The following is a 22248-nucleotide window of genomic DNA, read 5'->3' on the forward strand; positions in this document are numbered from 1 at the left end:
GCTCAGCCACAAGTGAAGCCAATTACAAATGAGGGAGAAATAATTTAGACAGTTGGTGGTGTCCATCTGGCACTTAGTGACTAACCAGCCAGCCCTTTGGCCAGTCATCTTGACAGCCTGCACTTCCAACTGCCCTTGTCTGGTGGTAGACATAACACAGTCAATAGCATTCCAGCACCCAGAATATTGTTGTTGTTCTCAGTTTTTATGCCATTTTTCAAATAAGGCCTTTTTAGTTTGATTTTATTTTCAGTCTGTCCGTTCCAAAGCACCAGAACAATTTTCCTAATTTTGAGCTGTCACATTAATGTGATTACTCTTTAAGTTTTGAGTTAGAGATACACTTCAACATTGGCTTACATCTGAGTGTTCATCTATTCAAAGCCCTGGAACTACATATACTCCCACAGTTTGATACCTCTTGTTTAAACTCAAGGCTTTGAGTACTGCTCTTTCATCCACTGCCTGATTGCTTCAACTATAAATGTTCATAGATAATGAATGTTCAAACAATAAATCTGGAGAAGTGTTCATAACTATACACCAATTGGCATGGATATCACAGGAGACAAGCTTTTAAGAACTTTTCCACTTTTAAGCTGTTTTTGTACATCTTGGATGGCACCTACAGGTATCTCCTGCAACCTGCAACTGGTCAGTAATTTCTTAACTTCCCATGTCCTGAGTGTGTGCACACTTGCCTATATGAAGTAAACTGGGAAATGGGCCCCAGTCTTCCCAATACTATGGACATCTGTGAAATCTTTGCCCTTGATCTCATGTTTTAGACAAAGCAAATTAAAATTATCTGTCAGTGCTGTAAAGCAGATTTTTGCAATGGTCTCCTATTTATTATTACCCATTCTTTGAAGAACTTCCTTTACTTGAGTGCCTTGTTCAAATACCAACATAAAAAGCATAGTAGGCACAGAAAAGAGAAAAGGGGGTCAATTGTACATGTAAGACCAAGAATGTTCATGGTTTTGCCAAAACTCCACAGAGGTTTTCTCCCGTCCAGGATCCCTGGAGCATGAGGAAGACTGAGAGACTCAAAACCAGACCAAATTAACCACTTAGACTTTAGGAAATCCCTGCAAAATTTTAGCCTCTTTTCTCAAGTTACATAGCAGGAATTTCCAGAGATGTGACATGGGCCATCTCCCCTTGCTAGCCCATCCCTCAATACCATCATTTCAAGCATAGAGATGGTTTGCACAGTCAAGGAGAGCTGTGTGAGGGAGGTTCATCATAGTCCTGGGATTCACTGAAACCACAGGAAGTGTGCTAGCTTCTCATGACCAGCTAGCCCTGGGATCACAGCCAGAAGCCCATCAGGCTATACTTGGCTTTCTTCAGCTCGCTGCAGAAAGGATAATGAACCAACTGCAAAGTAATTTATTAGGAAGTAGGGGGTTACCACACTTTTAGGTGCTTTGAGGTTCTCTTCTGTGATATTTACCCTTAGAAAGGCAGTCCTGTGCCATCTCCCTGCTATGATCAGCTTGAGGTCAGCCATCAAAACATGGACCCTGGCACAGTTTTAGAAGTTCTCTTAAAAAGAAAGATTTGTAACCCTTTTAAAACCCATCCCATTCTACAGATACTCTACTGACTGCTTTTTGTGCCACTGAACCAAATCAGCCCAGATGTCTGCGTTATCCTGATTCCGAAGCTCTGCAGCTCTTGGGAAGTCTGGGGTCAAGAATTTCACCCCTCTGAGACCCACGCAGGCAGGAAGTCATCAGCTGACTCCTACCACAAACATGCAGCACAAAGTCAAGGCAAACTTTTCAACATTCCACTGTTAAAACTGTACTTCATTCCAAGTTTTCATGAGCCAGCAAGGGGGACTAGAAAAGCATTGTCATATTATTGAACATGATCTCCTTTTTATTTTCACTTGAGCTCCAGTACTGTGATGGTTCAGATAGCAATGACTCAGGTCGGGCTGGTGTTAGGTAATGTGGAGCACAGGGCTGGAAACGGAAGCCTCATGTAAGATCAAAGCAATTATTCCCACTCATTTCTTCATTCACACAGTTCTGTAGCTGGCTCTATTCACCACTACAGTTCAGCAATAACATCACACTTCCAGGGATCTCTCTGCAGATCTATAGATGCTGTCCAAGAACAAACTCAGTCTTACAATGTGTCCACAGCACAGAAAGTTGTCTTAGATTGTACATGAAATCCAAAGATGTGCTCATGATTACCTGACTAGTTGGGATGTTATAGGAACTGGTAAGCTGTGATTTCCAGTTAAGACTGAAACAGCACCCAAAGGAGTGCAGCATCCAGGTCTTTTGTCCTTCATGCTGCAGGTAGATACTTGTGAGAGGCATCTGAAATAAAAAAATAATCATGAGCTTCAGAGAGTTAAAAAATGAGATACAGGCGTTGTGTGAGAAGGCCTGGATAGTTATACCTCTTCTGGTCCTCTAGTGCTGTGGTGGTGTTAGATTATTGCAGATGAAATCCTGCATCCTTGGAAAGTGAAAGCCAGGCTCTGTGTGACAGAGATAAAACTAGAGCCATTCATGTTCAACGTATAGCCAGTATTTCCACAGCTCTCTGTATAGATCCCAGGATGCTGTGGACTTGCTGCTTTCACCTATTCACCCACCTTCTCCTTCACCAGGGGTGGTAAGCGATGTCTTGAGCTGGAATTCATTCATCATTTTATGGTATGATTTCATTCTTGCCCAGCTGAGAACAGCCAATGGGAAAAGGAACTGTGCTTTGCACATTGAGATGGAGTTACTGCCACAGGTCCACCTTCCCTGACCTTGAATGCCAGAAATTAGTGCTGGGAGTCTGTGAACGGAATGGCACAGAGCTCTCCATGTGCCCAAGAGGACCAGAGGCCTCCCCTGCCGGTAGTAGCAGCACCACCCACCAGCCCAGTGAACACTCAAAGAAAATGACAAGAACAATAGCAGGAAATGTCTAAGGGTGGAAACAACAAACCAAACACAGCCCAAGTTTCTGGGGGCTTCCTGATTGGCTTGATTTCCCTCAGCAGGAGCACTTTGGATAACCTTGGAGCTACCCCACCAGGGCAAAGCCTCTCCACAGTGAAGCTGTGTTTGTTCCAGTGGCTTTCTGGGACATGGGGATGATGTTTGCTGCCCAGCACTAATTAATAAACAAGCACAACAGAAAAGCCCTGAGGTAGATCAGATGGAGGAAGCAGGATCAGGATGCTGCAGTCATCATGCTCAGGGTGGCAGCAGCTTGATGCATCTCTCACTGCTCCCAGTGTAAAGTCCATCCATTCCCATGGGGCATGTTCCTTGCCTCACATCAGCCTTCACCCTGGAAAAATGAACTGTGAGTTCCTGTAAGTGGATGACAGCAGAGGACAGATTTGCAAAGCCCAGATCCAAGAAATTGTTTGTATCAAGGAACAAACAAAACAAGTTACAGCTCCTACTGGGTGTTCCCCTTCCTTTTTCTGTCCCTATTGGCAAGCAGTGCGGGGGAATGGATCTGTGTATTTTTGAAGGTCATGTAATATGGGGAATTTTTAAAGGGACCTAATAAAGTTCAGTGCCTGACGCATACTGACTGTCAGCTGCACATTCCATCTAGTTCCTTTGTCAAGGACTGCTGAGGGCATTTACAGGTTGAGGCAGTCGTGACTAAAGCACAGCACAAAAGGCAAGGAAAAGTATGTCCAAAAATGTCAAAGGGAGGCAGATGGGATCCCTGTCAGTTGCAGCTTTTTATGGTAGTTGTGCTTTAATAGCCACAGGAGAGCAGAATAATCCCACCGTTATAAAACCTTGATTGGATTTCCATTAATTTTCTGGGGTTCATTTTCATTTTTAATACTGTTCTCAGACTAAATTCAGTCAATCACATGGTATACTTCAGGTCAGAATGCTGGATGCTGGGCAATGCTTTTTGCACCAACAAGTAAGCTTGTAAGCACCATTTTCCTTGAAACAGTCCTTTTTAGCCACCACAACAGGAAGCAAACTGATAATCCCTTGTTTGCACCAGAAGTCTGTTACACAGTCCATGCAGTTCTTAGCAGCAAATACGACTCAAGTCAAACCAAAATCATGGAAATCTCACAGTGAATATAATTAATAATATCAGCTAAGGCATCTACTAAGGATAAGCATGGTCTGAAGTACAGTTGGGCTCTATTGTATTGGCAAAATGTATTGGATCAAGATGGTGGAATGGAGGCAAAATTATTTGCTGGAGACTACAGCAAGTATGCAAATAGATAGCCATGGCCCATGATTGCTGTTGCCAACCCTGCTTTTTTGTTAGTAACTGCAACATCTTTTCATTGCCATATAAAAGACTCACTTGCATGTGCTTCTATACTGCTAAATGTTAAACATGGTGGGGGCAGGGAGGGATTCCCAAATAGCTCAAAATGGGAATTCTGCTAGGAGTGTAGTCCTCATTCCCTGCAATAGAAAACATGCTGCCTCTGACTTTGGATGGAGGCAGTGCTCTGTCTAAACAGAAAAAAGGACTCAGCAGAAGTTTGAGTGGAAATAACCTCTGAAGGAATTTAAGGAAGAAAAGAAGGAGGGGAGGGGAGAGAAAGGGAAGGGGAGGCAGAAAGGAAAGAAGCCTGTACCAGGAAAAAGTTTGTCCTTTGCTCTAGGTGTGCTCTTGGGTTCTGCCAGGCACAACTCTTGTGCTGTGGCCTTTGCCCCTGCCCTTCGCTGCAGCAGCCCATGCTGAGAAGCAGGACTCTGCAGGAATTGCTGTGCATGACCCTCGTCAGCTCCCTGCAGAGAACAGACGGGAGCACAGAAAGCACCTCCCCAGGTCTCACAGGCAGACAAAACTGATAGTTGAGGAAAAAGCTGCAGAGACCTGAGGTCCAGACAGGAGACAAGGTACCATCTCCAGCCCTGGTTAACAACGTTTCCTTTAAAACCAGTCTCCCATGTGTTCTGCTTTTCAATGCAGCACTGCCTGCACTCTGAGCTTGCAGAATTTTATGGCATTTCTGCTGTAGCCCCTTCAGAATTATGTCCCTAAGCACCATGTCTTTTGTACTCTCCCAGAAGCAGTGCATGCACTACTTCTGTGGTCAGCCTGTTCCAATGCTTGGCAGCCCTTTCAGTGAAGAATATTTTCCCTAATATCCTATCTAAACCTCCTCTGGCACAATATGAGGACATTTCCTCTTGCCTTGTCACTTAATACCTGGGAGAAGAGACTGGTCTCCACTCTAACATCCTTTCAGGTGGTTGTATAGAGCAGTGAGGTCTTCCCTGAGCCTCCTTCTAGAGTCTTCCCCATCTTTGCTGCCCTTCTCTGGACACACTCCAGCAACTCGATGTCTATCTTGGAGTGAGGGGCTCAAAACTCAGCACAGGACTTGAGGTGCAGCCTCATCAGTGCCAAGGAGAGGGGGAGAGCCACTGCCCTGGGCCTGGGCCTGCTGACCAGGATGCCATTGACAATGTTGGCTTTCTGGGCACGCTGCTGGCTCATGTTCAGATGGCTGTTGACCAGGTGGGTTCAGATGGGTGGGTGACCAGCACCCTCAGTTTATTTTCTGCCGGACATCTTTGCCATGTTCATGTTCTGTCCTGAGCACCCAATGAGCCTTAGCAGCTCATTTCTCATCTGACACTGTAAATCAGATACAAAAGGCACATTCCTAGTTTGCACATGGGAGGCTGAAATCTCTTCAGAAAAAATACTTTGTCTTGTTTTTTTGTTTAATTTCCCTTCATTTAAGAAGCTGATGGAGTTTTTCCAGGCCTCCTGCCTGTAAATGCTTCTAGGTAACTCTATGTGCATCTCCAGTATATCAGTATGTTCAGAATTTGCAGAAAAAACATCCTCCTTCCTTGCATCTTGCAGTGTGGGTACTGCATAAGGTCATGCATTAATTTTGGTTGGACATCTGCACTAACCTTGGGTAACTGCAGCAGCTAGCACTGGTGCACAATGCAAGAATGAGCACTCAGCTGTCATCCCCCAATTGCTCTCCCTCTATTTCTTGGATCTCTCCCAAGATATAAATAAACAACTGTACAGCTGAACTGCTGGCATCTGTTGCTGAACCTAAACGAATTTCATGTGCATAGCTGCTGCAAGCCAACAACAGGGCTGGCCACACCTGTGTTGCTTTTTAAGTTTCTGGGTGCATTCTGCTGTGCACAGGGACTCTGTGCTGGGGAAAATTGTGCTTGCAACCCTCCTTCGCCTGGACCACATCTTGCAGCACAAGAAAATATAATGACTGAAAGCTACACTGGAATGGTAGTCCCTTGCACTCTTGTGTGTTCTCAGACATCCCAGGACATCTGTCCTGGTGCTCGTCCTGCCAATTTTACTTAAAGCCATGGGAAAGCAAGCAGGTTCCTGCAGGATTCCGTGTCTTTCCTGAGTCGTTGTACCTTCACCTTTCAATTGCAAAGTATAGCGTGTATCCTCCCTCAAATGGCTATTTTATCTTCCTTGCCTTTCTCCTGACATCCCAGTGAGTGCCACACAATTAACTACAGATGATGCATCTCTGTACTTGCAATGTATGTCTGTTTTCTGATGTGACAATCTGTCTGTCTAGACACAAAGATCTGCATGGCTGGTTCTGTGCAGGTCAAGCATTTTTTATCAGTTGTGGCTCTTACTTCGTTTGCCTTAATATTTTGGACACTGGCCTGTGAAGCTCCAGAGCCAGGAGGCCTGGATCTGGGAAGAAAGAAGAAAATGAGAGTAATGGTAAAGAGAAGAGAGAAAACCCACCTTCACCAGGAAGAACCTAAATAATCATTTTTCTCTTACCTGGCTGGGCCAAGAAACCTGAACATTTGTGCCATTTCTTTTAAATACAAGTGGTCCAGAGGCTGGATGACTCAGGAGCCAGATGCTACCAGGGCAGGTTAAGGTATCAGGGTGTTTACTCGACTGATCAGGGACTTGGTCAGATCTGCCAGATTCTATCTGGAGCCTGGTCAGGAGCACAAACAGGAGCATCCTGGTCCAAACACTGTTATAAGCACACAGAGAAAATAAGTAGACTCTGCTCTTTCACCTCTTTGATCACCAGCCACTGGACTGGGTTCAGAACAGGTCTTTTTTTAAACTTTTTTCCCACTCTGTTCCCAAAGGAGGGTCAAGCCATGTACTCCTCTGCTCTAAGGGCAAGCATCCAAGGCATAGTGATTCACTGATTTCCAGTCAGTGATCTGCCACCTCCTGAGTCAGTGGGAAGTTTTTAAGGTTGCAGTCTCACCCAGGCTGGTAACATTTCTCTTCCAGAATACTGGAAGAACTGAGCTTAGAAAGATTTACACTGGTAAAAGTCCAAAAACAAGTGTAGGCTGTAAGTGCCATGAGGGCAAAAAGTTAGGTGCTACAGTGATATAAGGAAATCATACCAGGTTGAGATAGCATTTTAAGGAGAGAAAGTTAGAGGAAGAGCCACACCAGAGTGCTGAGGGTTCCCATATTTGAGAGGCAAACCTGATTGGCAAAGTTAATATGCAAGCGTTGTTGATTTGGCAAGGAAAGGGGCTCAACTGTATAACTTCTTCAATTCCAGATCAAAAAACTTGCATTACATTAAGTCTTCTACATCCAGAGCAGGCAACATTGTAGGAGTTAAATCAAAGTAATGGTTGTTGTGTTTTCCACTTCATCGTGCTTAGCACAAGAAGTCCTGTAAGTCCTGTGGCCAATGCTTGACTTGGTCGCCTTGGTTTGTCTAGCATGGATTAACTTCATCCTACACTAGGCAGATGCAGAATATCATTATACTGCTCTCTCTGTGTATGTGTGAATACACAATTACCTCAAATAGCAAAGTGAATTGTGGAGTTTTACTTCTCAAGTTCCTCAGGTGGTGCTGGGATGCAGCTTTTTCCAGGTGGAGGGCTTTTTCCATTGTTTCTCTTCTCCTGTGTTCAGCAAAATTGATGTGGACTACCAGAGCAACTCATTCAGCATCATGCCTGAATCTCATATCCAAGCCCTGGTTGGCAATGAGGGATTCCCAGTTTTTCAAGTCATGGAGGGTTTGCCTTTTCAAAGATGTTAATTAAGTTTGCGGTTCTTGAATTTCAGCTGCACTCTGTAAACAATGGCCTGTCCAAAATTGTAAGATATGCCCTGCCGGCTTTCCTCTTTGAAAGTGAGCTGTTCAAAAAAGGATGAGCACTGCAAAAAGACTAAACTAAGAGGCATTGAATTACTCAACTCTGAAATCCCATTTCAGCCTGCAACAGATCTGAAATCAAGCAGTTTTTTGCCATCAGCACTGGCTGAGTGTTGATACAGAGTGGCATCCACAAATGCTCCTATTGGCTTCAGCAACAACTGCTGCTGTTTGCTAAGAAAACTAAGCCAAAGTGGAAAATAAACTGAAGATTATTCGGTGATTTTCCCCCTCCCCTACGGCAGACAAAGGGTACTGTTCACAGCTGTGGCATGTAGATTTTGGCTCCAGTTTCATAGGCATGCTGGCTTACAGACAGGTTGCTGGTTCTTGACAGTTGATACAGGTAATAGGAAGTTTGTCAAGGGCTGAAGTGCGGGACTAGGATCCAGTTATGTTGGATTAAAAGACTTACATATCTTTCAGGGGCACCCTTTGCCCTTGCAAGTTCATTTTCCAAGGTTGTTCTGAACCTGGGTAAGCTAACAGGTGCCCTGCTGCCCCTAAAAGAAATGGGAATGAGAGGCCCATGGAGCGGAACATTTTTGCCAGTGAACTTTTGCAGAAGGCACTGTACTTCCAGGATGATGAACCTTACATGTGAAGTTTCAGTTCCTGGTTTTGCTGTGTGATCAAAAGATACCTGAAGGGAAAATCCAAAGGTACAGAGAGAATGTAGAGATCAGTTTCATCCATTCAGGCAAGGACAATTATCCCTAAACTTGGTGTTTAATTCTCTATTTAGTGAATATCAGGGGTTTGTTGCAGTGTTCTGCTTGTGAATATGCCATTTTAATACTGTCTGTAACACCTCATGATGTTCAGCTCTGAGAGACTTGATACTAATTACTGTCTTATTTGTGGCTTTTATATAAATTTGATTTATGGCATCAGTCAAGCAATAGCAAAATAATCAGTTAAAGTTGAACCATCCCCCACTCCACATATGCCTCCGTCACCTTTTCCCTTCAAGTGTTTACTGTGATTAGGTCTTTCCTGTTTTTCTTTCAAGTTCTGAATACTTGTATACTTTCCTTGTTAGTCCTGATGAATGTTCTTTTTTACACTGACATGCCAGTGTGTCTGCTGCAGACATAATTTTTATTACATTTCTGCTTTCACTGCAGAAATTGCATAAGCATTTCTCAGGTACAACTCCAAATGCATAGTTAGCACAGCCTAAAGAATCTGGTCCATAAACCTGCAGCTGTTCTCCCTGTTTATAATGCTGTTACTCTCCTACCCTGAAAAACAAAACACTGCTAAGCCAAATGTAGATATCCCTAGAAGTCTGTATTTGCCAGAGTTAATTAGGTGGATAGAGAAGGATGTTTTCTTCAGGCATGGTTCTGCTGACTTTGGATTTGTGTGTTCAAATCAGTGTGACTCTGCATCAGCATCAGCGTTCATTCTGTGAATGCCCCACAGAACCATGCTCAGGGTCTCTCCTGGGGTCGAGGAGAGGCGTCTCGGACAGAACAGCCTCTGCTTTTGAGCAAAGAGGAAAATTATAGGCCAGGTTTGTGGGTTTCAACATCTCAGTGTGGGAAACAGAAGAAACAGAGGAAATCCTTCAGCTGAGAAAGTGCTTTCAGCGCCTTCAGAGCACAAATCAGAGTCCTGTATCCAAGCACAATGTTTGCTGGTTATTGATTGCTAAAATGTAAATGCACATGTACACATACCACAGGTCCAAACCTTGCCTTCTGCCTCTTCACCTCTTAGATCTTCCTACTTAACTTCCCTTACTGTCACTTAAAATACAGTATTCTGTCCTACCTAACAGCTCATGTGGTCTGTATCCCTGCGTCTCTTCAGGAGAACTCATATGCTGTTTCTGCCTCTGGTGGTCTCCAAAGCTGCCCTGGCTGCCTTGTCCACACTCATGTAGTGCCCAGTGAGGTCACAATCCCACCAAACACACAGACCAGGCTTCCTTTATCAAGCTGGTACATCTCCTTCCCTTGCAGTACTGTAATGTTCTGGTCTGGATTTTGTAGGTCTTGGTAGCAACAGAGTCTAAAAGAGAAGGCCTGAAAGTAGCCTTATAATATATTTTCCCCCCATTGTTCAGGAGTTTCAAGACCCAACTGGAAGAAGCCGTGATCATCGTGGCCGGATCACGGCTGGCTCTGCTTGAATCGGAGGTTGGGCTGGAGACCTCCCAAAGTCGTTTACAGCCTTTATTATCCTAGAAGCCTGTAGTCTTACTAGCTGAGGAATCTGGGTCGCCCACATGACAGCAAAATGCACTGTGCTAGAGACAGCATCCTTTCAGTGTTTGTGGTTCCTTCTTCTTCAAAGCAGGGCAGCACTGTTAACATGGCAAGAAAGGTCACTTGGCTTCCTAGTTTATGCAAACAGCCCCCCCTGAAAATCCTCTTACACTCTTGGATGCTTATGGCAGCCATCCACTAGAGAAAGCTGCAGGACAGACAAGCAGCAAGGCAGATTTGGCTTTCTGAGTGACAAAATTTCCCATTTGCTTCTGTGATATTTGAGAAAATAGGACTCCAGTAAAATCACTGAAACAAAACATGACTTGCCCATGCCACAGCAACCCCAGACCCTCTGACCCAATTTTCTTCTTATAGAAACAGTTTAGCAAATCTCAGTCATCAGCTAGCTGCCTGGGCCAATGAAGCAGAAATACTAACAGTCTGTCTTATCTTCTGCCTTATCTGAATCTGCATTTTCTTTCGCAATTTTCTTCCCTAAAACACTTCAGATATTGCAGTTGTTTATGTAACTGGCCATCTTTCAAAGGCCAGCCCAAAATCTGCTAAGTCTGCTAAGGAACAAGGGAATTACAAAGTTTCCTTGCCAGGTGTCAAATGACAATTAAGGCATATCCTTTTTAAACTGGGCTAGAAGAAAAGGACATTCTTTGATATTTAACAGGTTTACACAGGAAGAATGTAAGGTCTTTGTGTAGATATGTATGTGCACATGTGCACACTGAATTAATTTATTACTCCATTATACAACATGTTGCTCAAAACAGATGTGACAGTAGTGCATTTATTTTTCAGACCAAAGTCACATGACTCTTTTGTGTGTTACTACCAAAAAATCAGGCACTTCTCCTTACCATTGAGCAATTCTGATTATATGAAACTCACTAAAAAAGTAAACCATGCAAAACAACCTTCAGTTTGTATGATTTAAATTTTTGCATTGCTGGACCATATGTCAAAAGACAGCTCAAATAAGTGGTGAGGACTCTATATTCAAATTTTTCAGGGAGCTCTGTGGTACCCAAGTGGTTACTAAAGAATATATACAACATATACTAAGAATATACACAGTATATACTAAAGAATATATACAACAGTTCACATAGAAACTCTGACCCTGAGTATTTATGTTACCTCAGCAGGGGTGGCTCAACCCTTAGGCCTAGAGAGCACAAATTAGTGTCAAATAAATTTAGCAATGATGTAAAAAACAACCTCCTGTGGGTACCAATGTCTGGTATATGACCCCTGTGCTATGTAACAGGTATGTTCTCATGAATTATCTATATTTTTCCTGCAATTTTTCTTCATTCTATATAGAGCCTGGGTGACTCTCAGTCTGCCTGTAATGATTTCATTGAGGAAAAGGCAATTTGCCTTGATAGGATGAGTTTTATGCATTCTTCAGAGCAACACAGAAGTTCTCTGTTTCTAACAGCTTCATCCGTGTTTCTAAATCCTGGTAGCTCTGTCTCCATCTTTTTCCTCTTCAGCAAGTCGTTGTCAGTATCCCTTCTAAAAGAAAGTAAAGAAGAGAGAAAAAACAAACAAACAAACAAACAAAGAAAAAAACAAAAAAAAAAAAACCTGAGAACAAAAATCAGAACAACTAGATGTCTTGTCAAAACAGAGTAACATAATGTCTCATCTGCCCACCTCATTTTAATGGTGAGGGTAGGCTGGCACAAAGGAAGCAGAAACTGAGGAAATGAACCAGGAGGGGAAAAGCAAAGGAGCAAGCAGTCAGAAAGTAATCAGTTGCTGTCTGTGCGTGTCCAAGTGCACATGTGCATGTGTTAAAAGCAAACTTTCTCTGCAAGACCAAACAATTAATGACCTTCTCCAATCTGAGCTGGTGTACAAAAAATTAGTGACTTATGATGACCCCAAATTACAAGGAGTTTACTTGCTTATAACCATGCATCAAATGAGTTACCTCATGTACTCAGTTTTCATTGTCATAAACTACTAATTAATGTCCACTTCATTTGAAAAAAAAAGGGTTTCTTTCCTCTCCCTGTATTTTATTGTTGCTGTCTTCTACACACTCCCATTTTTTTTCTTTCCACATAAAATAGAAAGCAAACTGTACTAGTTTACAGAATATGCATCCTGAAAATGCTGCTAAGTGATTCAGAGGGGAAGAACTGAAATATACCAGTAAACCCTGACTTACTCAGCCACACAATTTGTTTTCACTAGTCAGCACAGCAGAATATTTCAAATGTCTTTAACAGCAATGTACAAATGTATGTGAATCTATAAATCCTTCCAAAGGATAGAGAAGGAAAAGAGGGCAACCTAGCTGGGGACTTCTACGTTCTTGATTTCAGCAAGAGTGTGGCAAATGCCTGACCTGAGTGACAAATTAATTTTTCACTTCACCAGGTATTTTTAAAAATCAAGATAAAAAAGTCAATATAGAAGAGGATATTGTGAAAAATTTCTTCCTGAATTAGAACATGAGGGGGAATATTCATCCTGGGTCAAACTGTTCCATTGAAGCAGAATGAAATACTTAGTTTTTTGTTTTTTTTTTTTTATATTTTATGTTTTATATTATTTTGGAGGAAAGATGAAATGGATTGAAGCACTGCTTTTCAACAGTTCATTTTTAAATTATTGCAATTAAGCCCTTTCAACTTAGTGATTGAGGGTGTTACATTTAATGGCAGTTCAGCAAATCACCATGACTCTGAGACTCTTAAGTGTTTGCACACTTTAGGAGAATAAAATCTGCCTTTTTCCATCTGCAACAACTTGAGCCTCTAATACCTTTCCTTACCTCTAATGAAAAGCATTATGAGTAAGTGCCACAAATCTTTCATCATCATACAATTAAAAAGTGAGAAAAAATTTCTCAAGTGAGTGCCTAAAGTTAGAGCCCTGCATCTATATTTAAACACAGGAATTTCATAAGAAACTGCACCTGTCAGATCTGTCAAAGAAGCAATTCCTCCTTCTCTCCTCCCTACATCATTTTCTCTATGCTATCTGCCTTGTGATTGGACAAGCATTAGTGTACTCCTGAGCTGATCAAGGCTGGAAAAGAGCAAAGATGTGTCCTTCAGTGTGGATCAGTGTCCTTATCGTTCACTTGAAAAGTGGTGGCAGAAAGGCAGGAGCAAGCAGCCCTGGGTAAGGGAAGTAATGGGTGGTGCTGGTATGTCCCATTCAAGGAAATAAGGTTCAACAAGCTATGAGCAGCTGCAGATCTTTTGGTAGACAAAGCAAGTTTTAGATAACTATCCCTGTATTCATCTTGGCTTATTTTATATATATTTTAATTTTTTTTTTTCAAAAGTGAGAAAACAAAAACAGTGGCACACATAAAAGGAACAGAGTGGAAGGAAAGAGGGAATATTCCTGCATCTGCATAAATCATGTCAATTAAAGGAGGTTTGAGTTAAAGTAATGGAGAATCTGAGCTCTATAAAAGCGTGTTTCAAGTCATAATCAACTCATCTTAACGTGTGAGGTCTCAGCTGCTAAGTCTTGACAGGAAAAATGAGAGTACTGAGTGTTTACTGCCTAGCAGAGTACATTTATTTTCTAAACTGTATATGTATTTTATTACACAAAGTCTCTGAGACCCCAGTGTCATGCAGTAACAGTAGAAAGCACAGATAGCTATCCCAAAGGAGGGTTGGCAAAATATGGGTTCAAGAGAAACGCCTACAACAACTGGTTGACTGCCAGTTTCCAAAAACTATTTGCAGTTTCATTGTCTGGAGTATGGAAACATTAGAATACGCTTATTCCTCTAAATACTACTGCATATTCATAGCTACATCCTGCACTGTGATTTCTAAAATGAAAGTAAAAATCAGAGATGTTATGGGAATTGAAGTGAAGGAATACTGAAGTCTATTTTTAGTTCATCTGTATATGCTTTTGCAGAAGTGGATAAAATAATCACTGTTTTTCCTGTAAATAATCTTTTCCTGTAAAAAAATTGTTTGTTTTACAAATAATTCATCGGTCCTTCATATGTTAGGAAATCAGTTGTGAGTAATAAGAGACAAAGTTGTTTCTGATGACATTTGAAATACCAGTAAATATCTAGAAAGCTCTCTCTCATTTTTAACTAATTTTTATATTTTATTTTTGTGTGTATGTGCATGTCTGTATGTCTTCCACAGACTGGAACAAGAAATACAGAAATTAGAAAGTGAAGAATCACAAATATCTGCCAAAGAACAAATAATTTTGGAGAAACTAAAGGAGACTGAGAAATCCTTTGACAACTTGCAAAAGGTATTAAAAAAAAAGGGGGGCACTTGGGCACAGATTGAAACCAAAGTGTACTCCTAGCTCCATTTGGAAGCAGTAGTTATAATTAATGCACTTAAGGAAAGATTTAGGGCAGTTGCAGAGCACCTAGCTTAAACCAGTATGAGCAAGACTAGAAAAGACACAGTGGCATCAGGTCTATTCTGGTTGGGGTTTTTGGGTTCTCCCTTGCATCCCAGCCTTTTTTGAAGTGGAATTTCAGAGGCTGTCTCCCTATCAGAAGGGAACCCACATGAGGTTTAAGGGGTATTTCAGCCCCCCTTAAAGATATCAGCAGGATGCTGAGAGTATTTAAAATTTCCCTGCTCTCATGGCATCCACAGATAGTAGCATTTCCCAAAAATGCCACTCCAAAGCATTACAGCCTGCAACAAGCAGAGCTCTTCATCTAGTTGCACCCTGTCTCCCTCCTCCAGTCTATGATGGCACCTAAATCCAAGGAGCAGCAATCATAGATACTCATTTAAAATTTCCAAAGAACCATAAAAGCAAGCCTAGTATAAAGAAAAAGATGTAAAGCAAATTAAACCCAAAATATTAAAGGTTTAACCAAACATCCTGTTTTTTCCCTTCACAGAGTTTCTCCCACCAGGATGGTGGTAAGTGCCTTTTTATTATTTTATAGCTTTGGGTTTAAATGAGTTGTTACTATAGCTTTGCTGCAAAGGTTTAAAGACTGGGTTTGTTTCCTTCATTGTGTGTTTCTGATTTCTTGCTAGAGCCATTACCTTTTCCTTTGGTATTTCTATAATGCAAGCACAAAAACGTCACTGTTGTGGTAAAACAGTATTGCTTTGGCAGAGTTCCACCTCTTCTTATGCTCACACAAAGGGAAAGAACAGCATGAATAACTTAAAGCAGACATACAATTTCTGTGTTACTGACCCCTTTCAGCACGTGATAGCTCTGCACTGCAGACTCCTCACCTCCCTGTGGTCAGTCTTCTCTGTTGTATGTGCTCATGCTCTGTTCATAACCAGCTAAATTATATGAGGATTATTCCTAATACAGAGGAACAACTATTAAAAAGATATTATTTCACTGCTGAGCAATATTCTCCACATGATGATTCTTGCAGAAGGACAACCTCACTTGGCTGGATGAGGAGGAAGTAATCCCTAGCTTACTAACTCGGTGTCATACAAAGTGTGATCTGTACAAGGTGTAGCTATAAATTTAGGTGTCTGAGTAGACAAATAATAGGCATGGTTCCCAGGAAGCTGGAGAGACCCTTGTAGTGCCACTCCAGGATCCTTAGGACCCTGGAAGGATGTCATGCTAAGGCATCTGCAGATATATATGAGCACCAGATACTCAGTCTCAGTACATGTTTTTGAACTGACAAAATAATGAGGTTAAGACTACCTCCTCCAGCTGCTGTCAACTGTATTGTGAATGTAGATGAGGAACATGTAGGATGATCCCAACATGAAAACAATGGGATACAATGGAAGTTATGATGTAGTATTTGAGTTGACTTGGAGCTGTCTTTCCAGGTGATTATTATTACTTACTAAAGAGGGCTTTTTTTAAGTCAAAGACCTAGTTCAGAAATTTTTGCTCCTGCTAGCAATATAATCCATTGATTTTTGTTCAATGCTATTGTAAAAAAAAAAATCCCAGATAGTATGTTCCATTGTAACAACTTACTCTTCCTTCTCTCTGAAGGATTTGAATTTGACTACCACAAAATGGTAATTGCAAATATTTTGTACCTATGCAGGGTTGCAGGGTACACCATGGTCATTAGTAAGATCCTTAAATAGGAGCAGTGCCTGCAGGAATTAGCAACCAGGTGCTCAGGAGCTTCTATGACTCCGCAAGGTGCATCCTGCATCTTCACGCATCTTTAATAGCAAAGGAACCAAAGGAAGCCCCAGCTAACAATTATGAAGTGGTAGTTTCCCTGAAGGTATGTAGCAATGTAGTACTTCATTAGGTTCAAAAGGAGCCCTCATGCTCTCCAGATTTTGCCTGCTTTCAGTAGATCCCTTCCTTCCAGACTGAGCCAGAATTAAGGACAGCTTGTAATTTCTGAAAGGTAACAAAGAACTTCAAAATATGCCAGAGGGAAGAGAGCAATTTGTGCAAGCAAAGAGAGCCCTCTCCTCTCCTCTCCTCCTCTCCTCTCCTCTCCTCTCCTCTCCTCTCCTCTCCTCTCCTCTCCTCTCCTCTCCTCTCCTCTCCTCTCCTCTCCTCTCCTCTCCTCTCCTCTCCTCTCCTCTCCTCTCCTCTCCTCTCCTCTCCTCTCCTCTCCTCTCCTCTCCTCTCCTCTCCTCTCCTCTCCTCTCCTCTCCTCTCCTCTCCTCTCCTCTCCTCTCCTCTCCTCTCCTCTCCTCTCCTCTCCTCTCCTCTCCTCTCCTCTCCTCTCCTCTCCTCTCCTCTCCTCTCCTCTCCTCTCCTCTCCTCTCCTCTCCTCTCCTCTCCTCTCCTCTCCTCTCCTCTCCTCTCCTCTCCTCTCCTCTCCTCTCCTCTCCTCTCCTCTCCTCTCCTCTCCTCTCCTCTCCTCTCCTCTCCTCTCCTCTCCTCTCCTCTCCTCTCCTCTCCCCTCCCCTCCCCTCCCCTCCCCTCCCCTCCCCTCCCCTCCCCTCCCCTTTCTCTTCTCCAGAGGAAACAGGTAGGAGCCCCTGGATAACCCAGGAAGGCTGTGTAAAACACAGACACAAACCAACAATGACCTGTTTGGGCAATTTCTTCAGCTGCTGCCACATCATGAAAGACTCCCAGTTCCATACATCTCATGTTTGCTTGTTCTGTGTCCCTTTATTGTAAATGCAGTGACACAAACAGTTTTTTAATCTCACTATTGTGTTCCTGTGTATAATCTTGTGGTGACAGAGATTTTGAGTGTGCAGGAAGCACTACTAGAAGATGTTCAGAGCCCAGAGAGGTCCAAGCAAAGGCTATAAGGGAAGGGAAGAAGTGCTGGTGAGCACCAGTGACTGATCAGATGATGCTCTGTGTCCTTCACAGCTTTCATAGGAAAAAAAGCGCTGTGTTTGGCAGTGAGAATCTCTGAGTTTGAAATCATCCAGGCACAATTAACACAAATTCTATATTTTCCAGGGTAGAAACACACTGCCTTCATAAATCACTGTGTAAGAGAAAGTAGAGCAGAAATGCTGAGGCTGGGAGCTGTGGCCCTGTCACCTTCAGTTATGACTGTAGTGGCTTGCAGCTGACAAGCTCTCCATTAAACAAGGTCTGAGATGATGCTAGGCATTGCATCATTTGTTGGTGCTCAGGTCTGCAGTCAAAACTAGGCATGCTGCAGTGCTATGCTGCATGCACATCATGAACAAATGGAAAGGAGAGAGCTCTTACTCCATGTGTGGATGTTTATTTCTCAATGTATATATAAAATAAAAGGCAGATGAAGATCTCATGTAACTCCCTTGTCTGCTGAATTTGCCTTAGAGGTAAATGTATCCTCTGCAATATTTGGCTGTTTGTATGCAAACTATTTGTTACTACTTCTGCCAACATACAGAAGCCACAATTACATTAATTGGACAAGCCTCTGTTTGAATTTTTTATGTATTAGCATATATTTGGTCAAGAAGTGGTCTAGGAAACCTGACCAGAATTATTTAGTAACCAGAACATTGTTTAGAGACACTTCTGGTTTTCTGGCCTCAGATCCTGACAAGCTGTGCAGCCCAAGAGCAAAACAAACCAGTGTGCCCTCAGAGGAGTCAAGTACAGCTCTTTGAAGAGTTCTTTCCGCATGTCCTGTAGAAATTCATCAGCAATTGACTTCCAGCTTTTGATAACTTTTAAATTCAGTCTCCATCAAGAGCTGCCACAATTACAGCTCCTCTGGCTACCTGAGTAAAAACCATTTATCACCACCCTTGGAGTGTGACATGTGAGTCAATTTCCTACCCATCTCACACATGAGTCTTGGGCAGGAGAGTAGTGTGGGCAACAGTGTCAAAAGCTTTGCTGAAGTCTAAATAAACACCATCCACTGCTGTCCCCATGTCAATAGAAGATGTTACTATGTTGTAGAAGGTGATTAGTTTAGTCTGTCATGATTTGTCCTTGGTAAATCCATTATGCTTTTCCCAATCATCTGCTTTGTTTGCTTTGTAACAGTTTCTAGGACGACTCATTCTGCCACTTGCCATGGGGACAAAGCATTGTGCCTCCAGTTTCTTGAGTCCTCTTTTGGTCCATTCCTGTGGTATGACATTTTTGTCTCTTCTAATCATCAGGGACATCCACTGAACTCTGTATCTTTCAAATATTATAGACAGTCTCCTTACAAAAATGTCAGGCATTTTCTCAGCACTCTTGGATGTGGATTTATGGACAAAAAAGGAGAAATCTGCCTTGTTACCATTGTTAGTGACTAGCTTCCCTGCACTACTAAAGCAGTGATCTTGTCTCTTTCCTTCTGCTTACTGCTCACAAATACTGAAGAACCCTTCTTGATATTTTTTGCCAGCTTTAGTCCTAGCTGATCCTTAGCCCTCCTGACTGCATCTCTGCATCCTCTTAGCAAGGTGCTTGTAGTGCCCAGTGGCCAGCTGCCTGCCTTTCCACAGCCATTATGTTGCCTTTTCTGCTTTTAATTACACTTAACAGTTCATTGTTAAGGCAGGGAAGTCTTCTGTTGAGATTTTTTCCTTTGCCTTTATAAAGAACAGACCATTCTTGTGCCTTCAGCAGGCACTTTCAAATAACTCCCAGCACAACTCACAAACTCCTTTGACTTTCTTGGATGCTTCCAATGGAATCTCTCACAGCTAGGCTCTTGGCATATTAAAGTTGTCTCTTCCAAAATTTAAGATGTTCATCCTGCTACTCATCTTCAGTGTTCTAAGCAGGACCTTAAACTCCACAATGTTTGCTCACTGTATCCAAGGTGTCATTGGTTACCAGTGTAAGTCAAATAAATTTTCTCGGCTTGCAAGCAGTAAATCTAGCAATGTGCTGTTCCTAGTCAGCATGTTCAGCATCTACAGGAATAAGGAGTCCTTAAGATACTCCACCAACTTGATGGATGGCATGTGCACAGTTTGGGTTTTTTTCCAACAAATGTGTGGGTAATTGAAGCCACCCATGAAGACTGGGCTCAGTTGGCCCAAGACTTCACTGAGCAGCCACAGTAAGGTTTTGTTGGCTTCATCATCCTGACAGGGAAGCCAGTGCACAACACCCTCCTCAGTGATGACCCCTTTAATCATGATCCTAAGGCATTAGTTAAATAGAACTGGCATGGTCTCCACAGCTCTCCTCTATACACACAAATATCTCTGTCACATAAAGTACAACTCCACCTCCTCTTCTTCCTTTCTTATCTTTCTGAAAATATTATATTTGCAGCCATCCATTATGGTCTCCTCATCATGTGAACTTTCCTGCCAAGTTTCTGCGGTTCTTCCAGCATCTTTCACACTGGGCACAAGGCTCTAGTTCCTCCTGCTTGTTGTCCATATTACATACATTGGTATACATGCATTTGAGATGGCTGCCCTTAGGCTTCTTGCCTTCAGAAAGGGTTGGGCAGCATTTCTTAGTGCTCTGATAAATGCACTCACCCACCATATTGCTTACAGATGTACAAGTGTCAGCTGTGGACCCTATCCCCCAAGCTTATTTAGGGCATGATTCAGTAAGTCAGAGCCAGACTATTCAGCTTCCAGCAAAAGCCTCCATTGATGTTCCTGCAAACATGATGGGAGGGATGTGGTAGATAGGGACAGGCGATCGGAAGATCATGCGATGTGACGGAAAGTGGCAGGACTCCTTTTCCCCTAATCCCCTGAGATAAGAGATCACCCTAGGAATGTAACTAGGAATGTAGCCCCCCTAACAATAGTAATGCTGGTAACTTTCCACTCTTTACTAATCATAGATAGTACTGCAGACCCCCTCTGACGTAGAGAAGCCCCTTAGACTATAAAACCCCACAAGATGAGAAAATAAAGGCCTTTGACCATCTGCCACATTGGTATCTGCGTGCTCTTTGGCCCGAGTGACCCTGGTGGGTTTGAGTTGCCGTGCTGCTCCTCGAAACCAGGTCGCTTTTCCTTATATCAGAAGGCAACAATGGGCCGAAATCACTGTTCTTCCTGATGCAGTCCCAGGCAGGCCCAGAGAGCTTTGTAGGTGGAACAGCCCTGCCCTGGGAGTCATCATTTGCAGAAGATCTGCCACTAATTTTAGTGGTATGGGACTTTTTAAAGAGAATCTGTCCCTTGGAAAATTAATCCATCTGACATTTGATCACAAGCCTCCATGTGGGAGCTATTCAGAGCAGCTCTGAGGGTTTAGCTTTGTGTGAGCATCCTGAATGATCACCTTGCCCCATATGTTTTGCCAGGCTCGTCTGTCTGATAATCCAGAAGAGTGCCATACTCCGAAGACTTATTTTGTTGCAAGTAGTAAAAAAGACACAGAACTAGTTTTATGTCATCCTTAGATATTAATAACTTATCAAAGATTGAAATGAAGATATTGAGTGCAGTCTGTTTAAATATTATTTATGTTCTGTCTTCTCACGTGAACAAAATGCTAATTTGTATCTCATCCATTCCTTGTAAAATTAGCCTCTTATATTCTTTTAAAGGTGCCAAATGAAAGAGTCTTTGTTGCCAGTGAGATAAAGGGAAATGAGTGTATTTGCTTTGTTTGGAGGCTGGATGGGGAAGGCAGCAACACAAGACAGGAGCTGGTAGAATCAACCAACCCCAACTTGTAGTCAAATACCCTATTTCTGACATGTGGCACTACCACTAACTTCAGAATAACTATATGAGAATTGCACTGCCCTTCCAGCATTCCCTGCTCATGACAAGGACAGATTGGAGCCCTGAAGCTAATTTTTTTAATATTTCATTTTAATTAACATACAGAGAAGTTTCTAAACTAATTCAATACTAGCAGCATCTGACGCTTAGCCTAGTACTGTCTCCCAAAGCAGGAGGCAAGGGGGGAAAAAAAAATCCAGCTTACTAAGGTCCACAGATACCTACCACATCAAAGTGAGAGTGTTACCATCAGGCTGTACAACTGATTTTCCCTACTGCTCGATGTCAGCGATGTTTAGTTCCCCCTATAAGCACTGGGGTAAAATAAATATTTGCAAAGAATTTTGCCTCCTGCAGTGTCCTTGCATGAGAACTGTACCCCAGCCATGCCTATTGATCCTCATGAACTGCAGAAGTAAGGATGATTAGTTAAGCAGTTCAAGCCTGCATTGATTATGGCATGTGACACATGTGACACATCTGTCACTCAGTCACTGATGAGTGTGTACTGAAACTACTGTTCTGAAAGGACATTCTGTGGGATGAATAATTACTAAGTTTGTCCTATTTCCAGAACACCAAGTGCCTTCTTTCCCTGGACCAGAAACACAATCCTCAGTTCTTTGTTCTCAGAAATTACTTCAGTTTTCAATAATGGCCTACTCATTTGCTGGTGATATTTCCCAGAGCAACAGCACCAAGCATTGTACCAGTTTCTCACTGGAGGAAAGTGACCCTGCAAAAGAAAGCAGCTGTTGCTGACCAGTGCTCAGTCAGTTGTGTGTCTTAAACAATTATTTTTCCTAGATCCTAT

General features: G+C 42.5%; 1 protein-coding gene across 1 annotated transcript in view; it reads left to right on the forward strand.

Annotated features, from left to right (window-relative positions):
* The window catches only part of PALM2AKAP2 (PALM2 and AKAP2 fusion), a 267625-nt gene that overhangs the window by 95844 nt on the left and 149533 nt on the right, over positions 1-22248 (forward strand). The window contains exons 3-4 of the mRNA XM_058823307.1: positions 14526-14640; positions 15254-15275. Of these exons, the coding sequence (XP_058679290.1) occupies positions 14526-14640; positions 15254-15275 (137 nt within the window). The remainder of the gene's footprint in view (positions 1-14525; positions 14641-15253; positions 15276-22248) is intronic.

The sequence above is a fragment of the Ammospiza caudacuta genome, chromosome Z (assembly GCF_027887145.1).
Source record: "Ammospiza caudacuta isolate bAmmCau1 chromosome Z, bAmmCau1.pri, whole genome shotgun sequence".
Lineage (NCBI taxonomy): Eukaryota > Metazoa > Chordata > Aves > Passeriformes > Passerellidae > Ammospiza > Ammospiza caudacuta.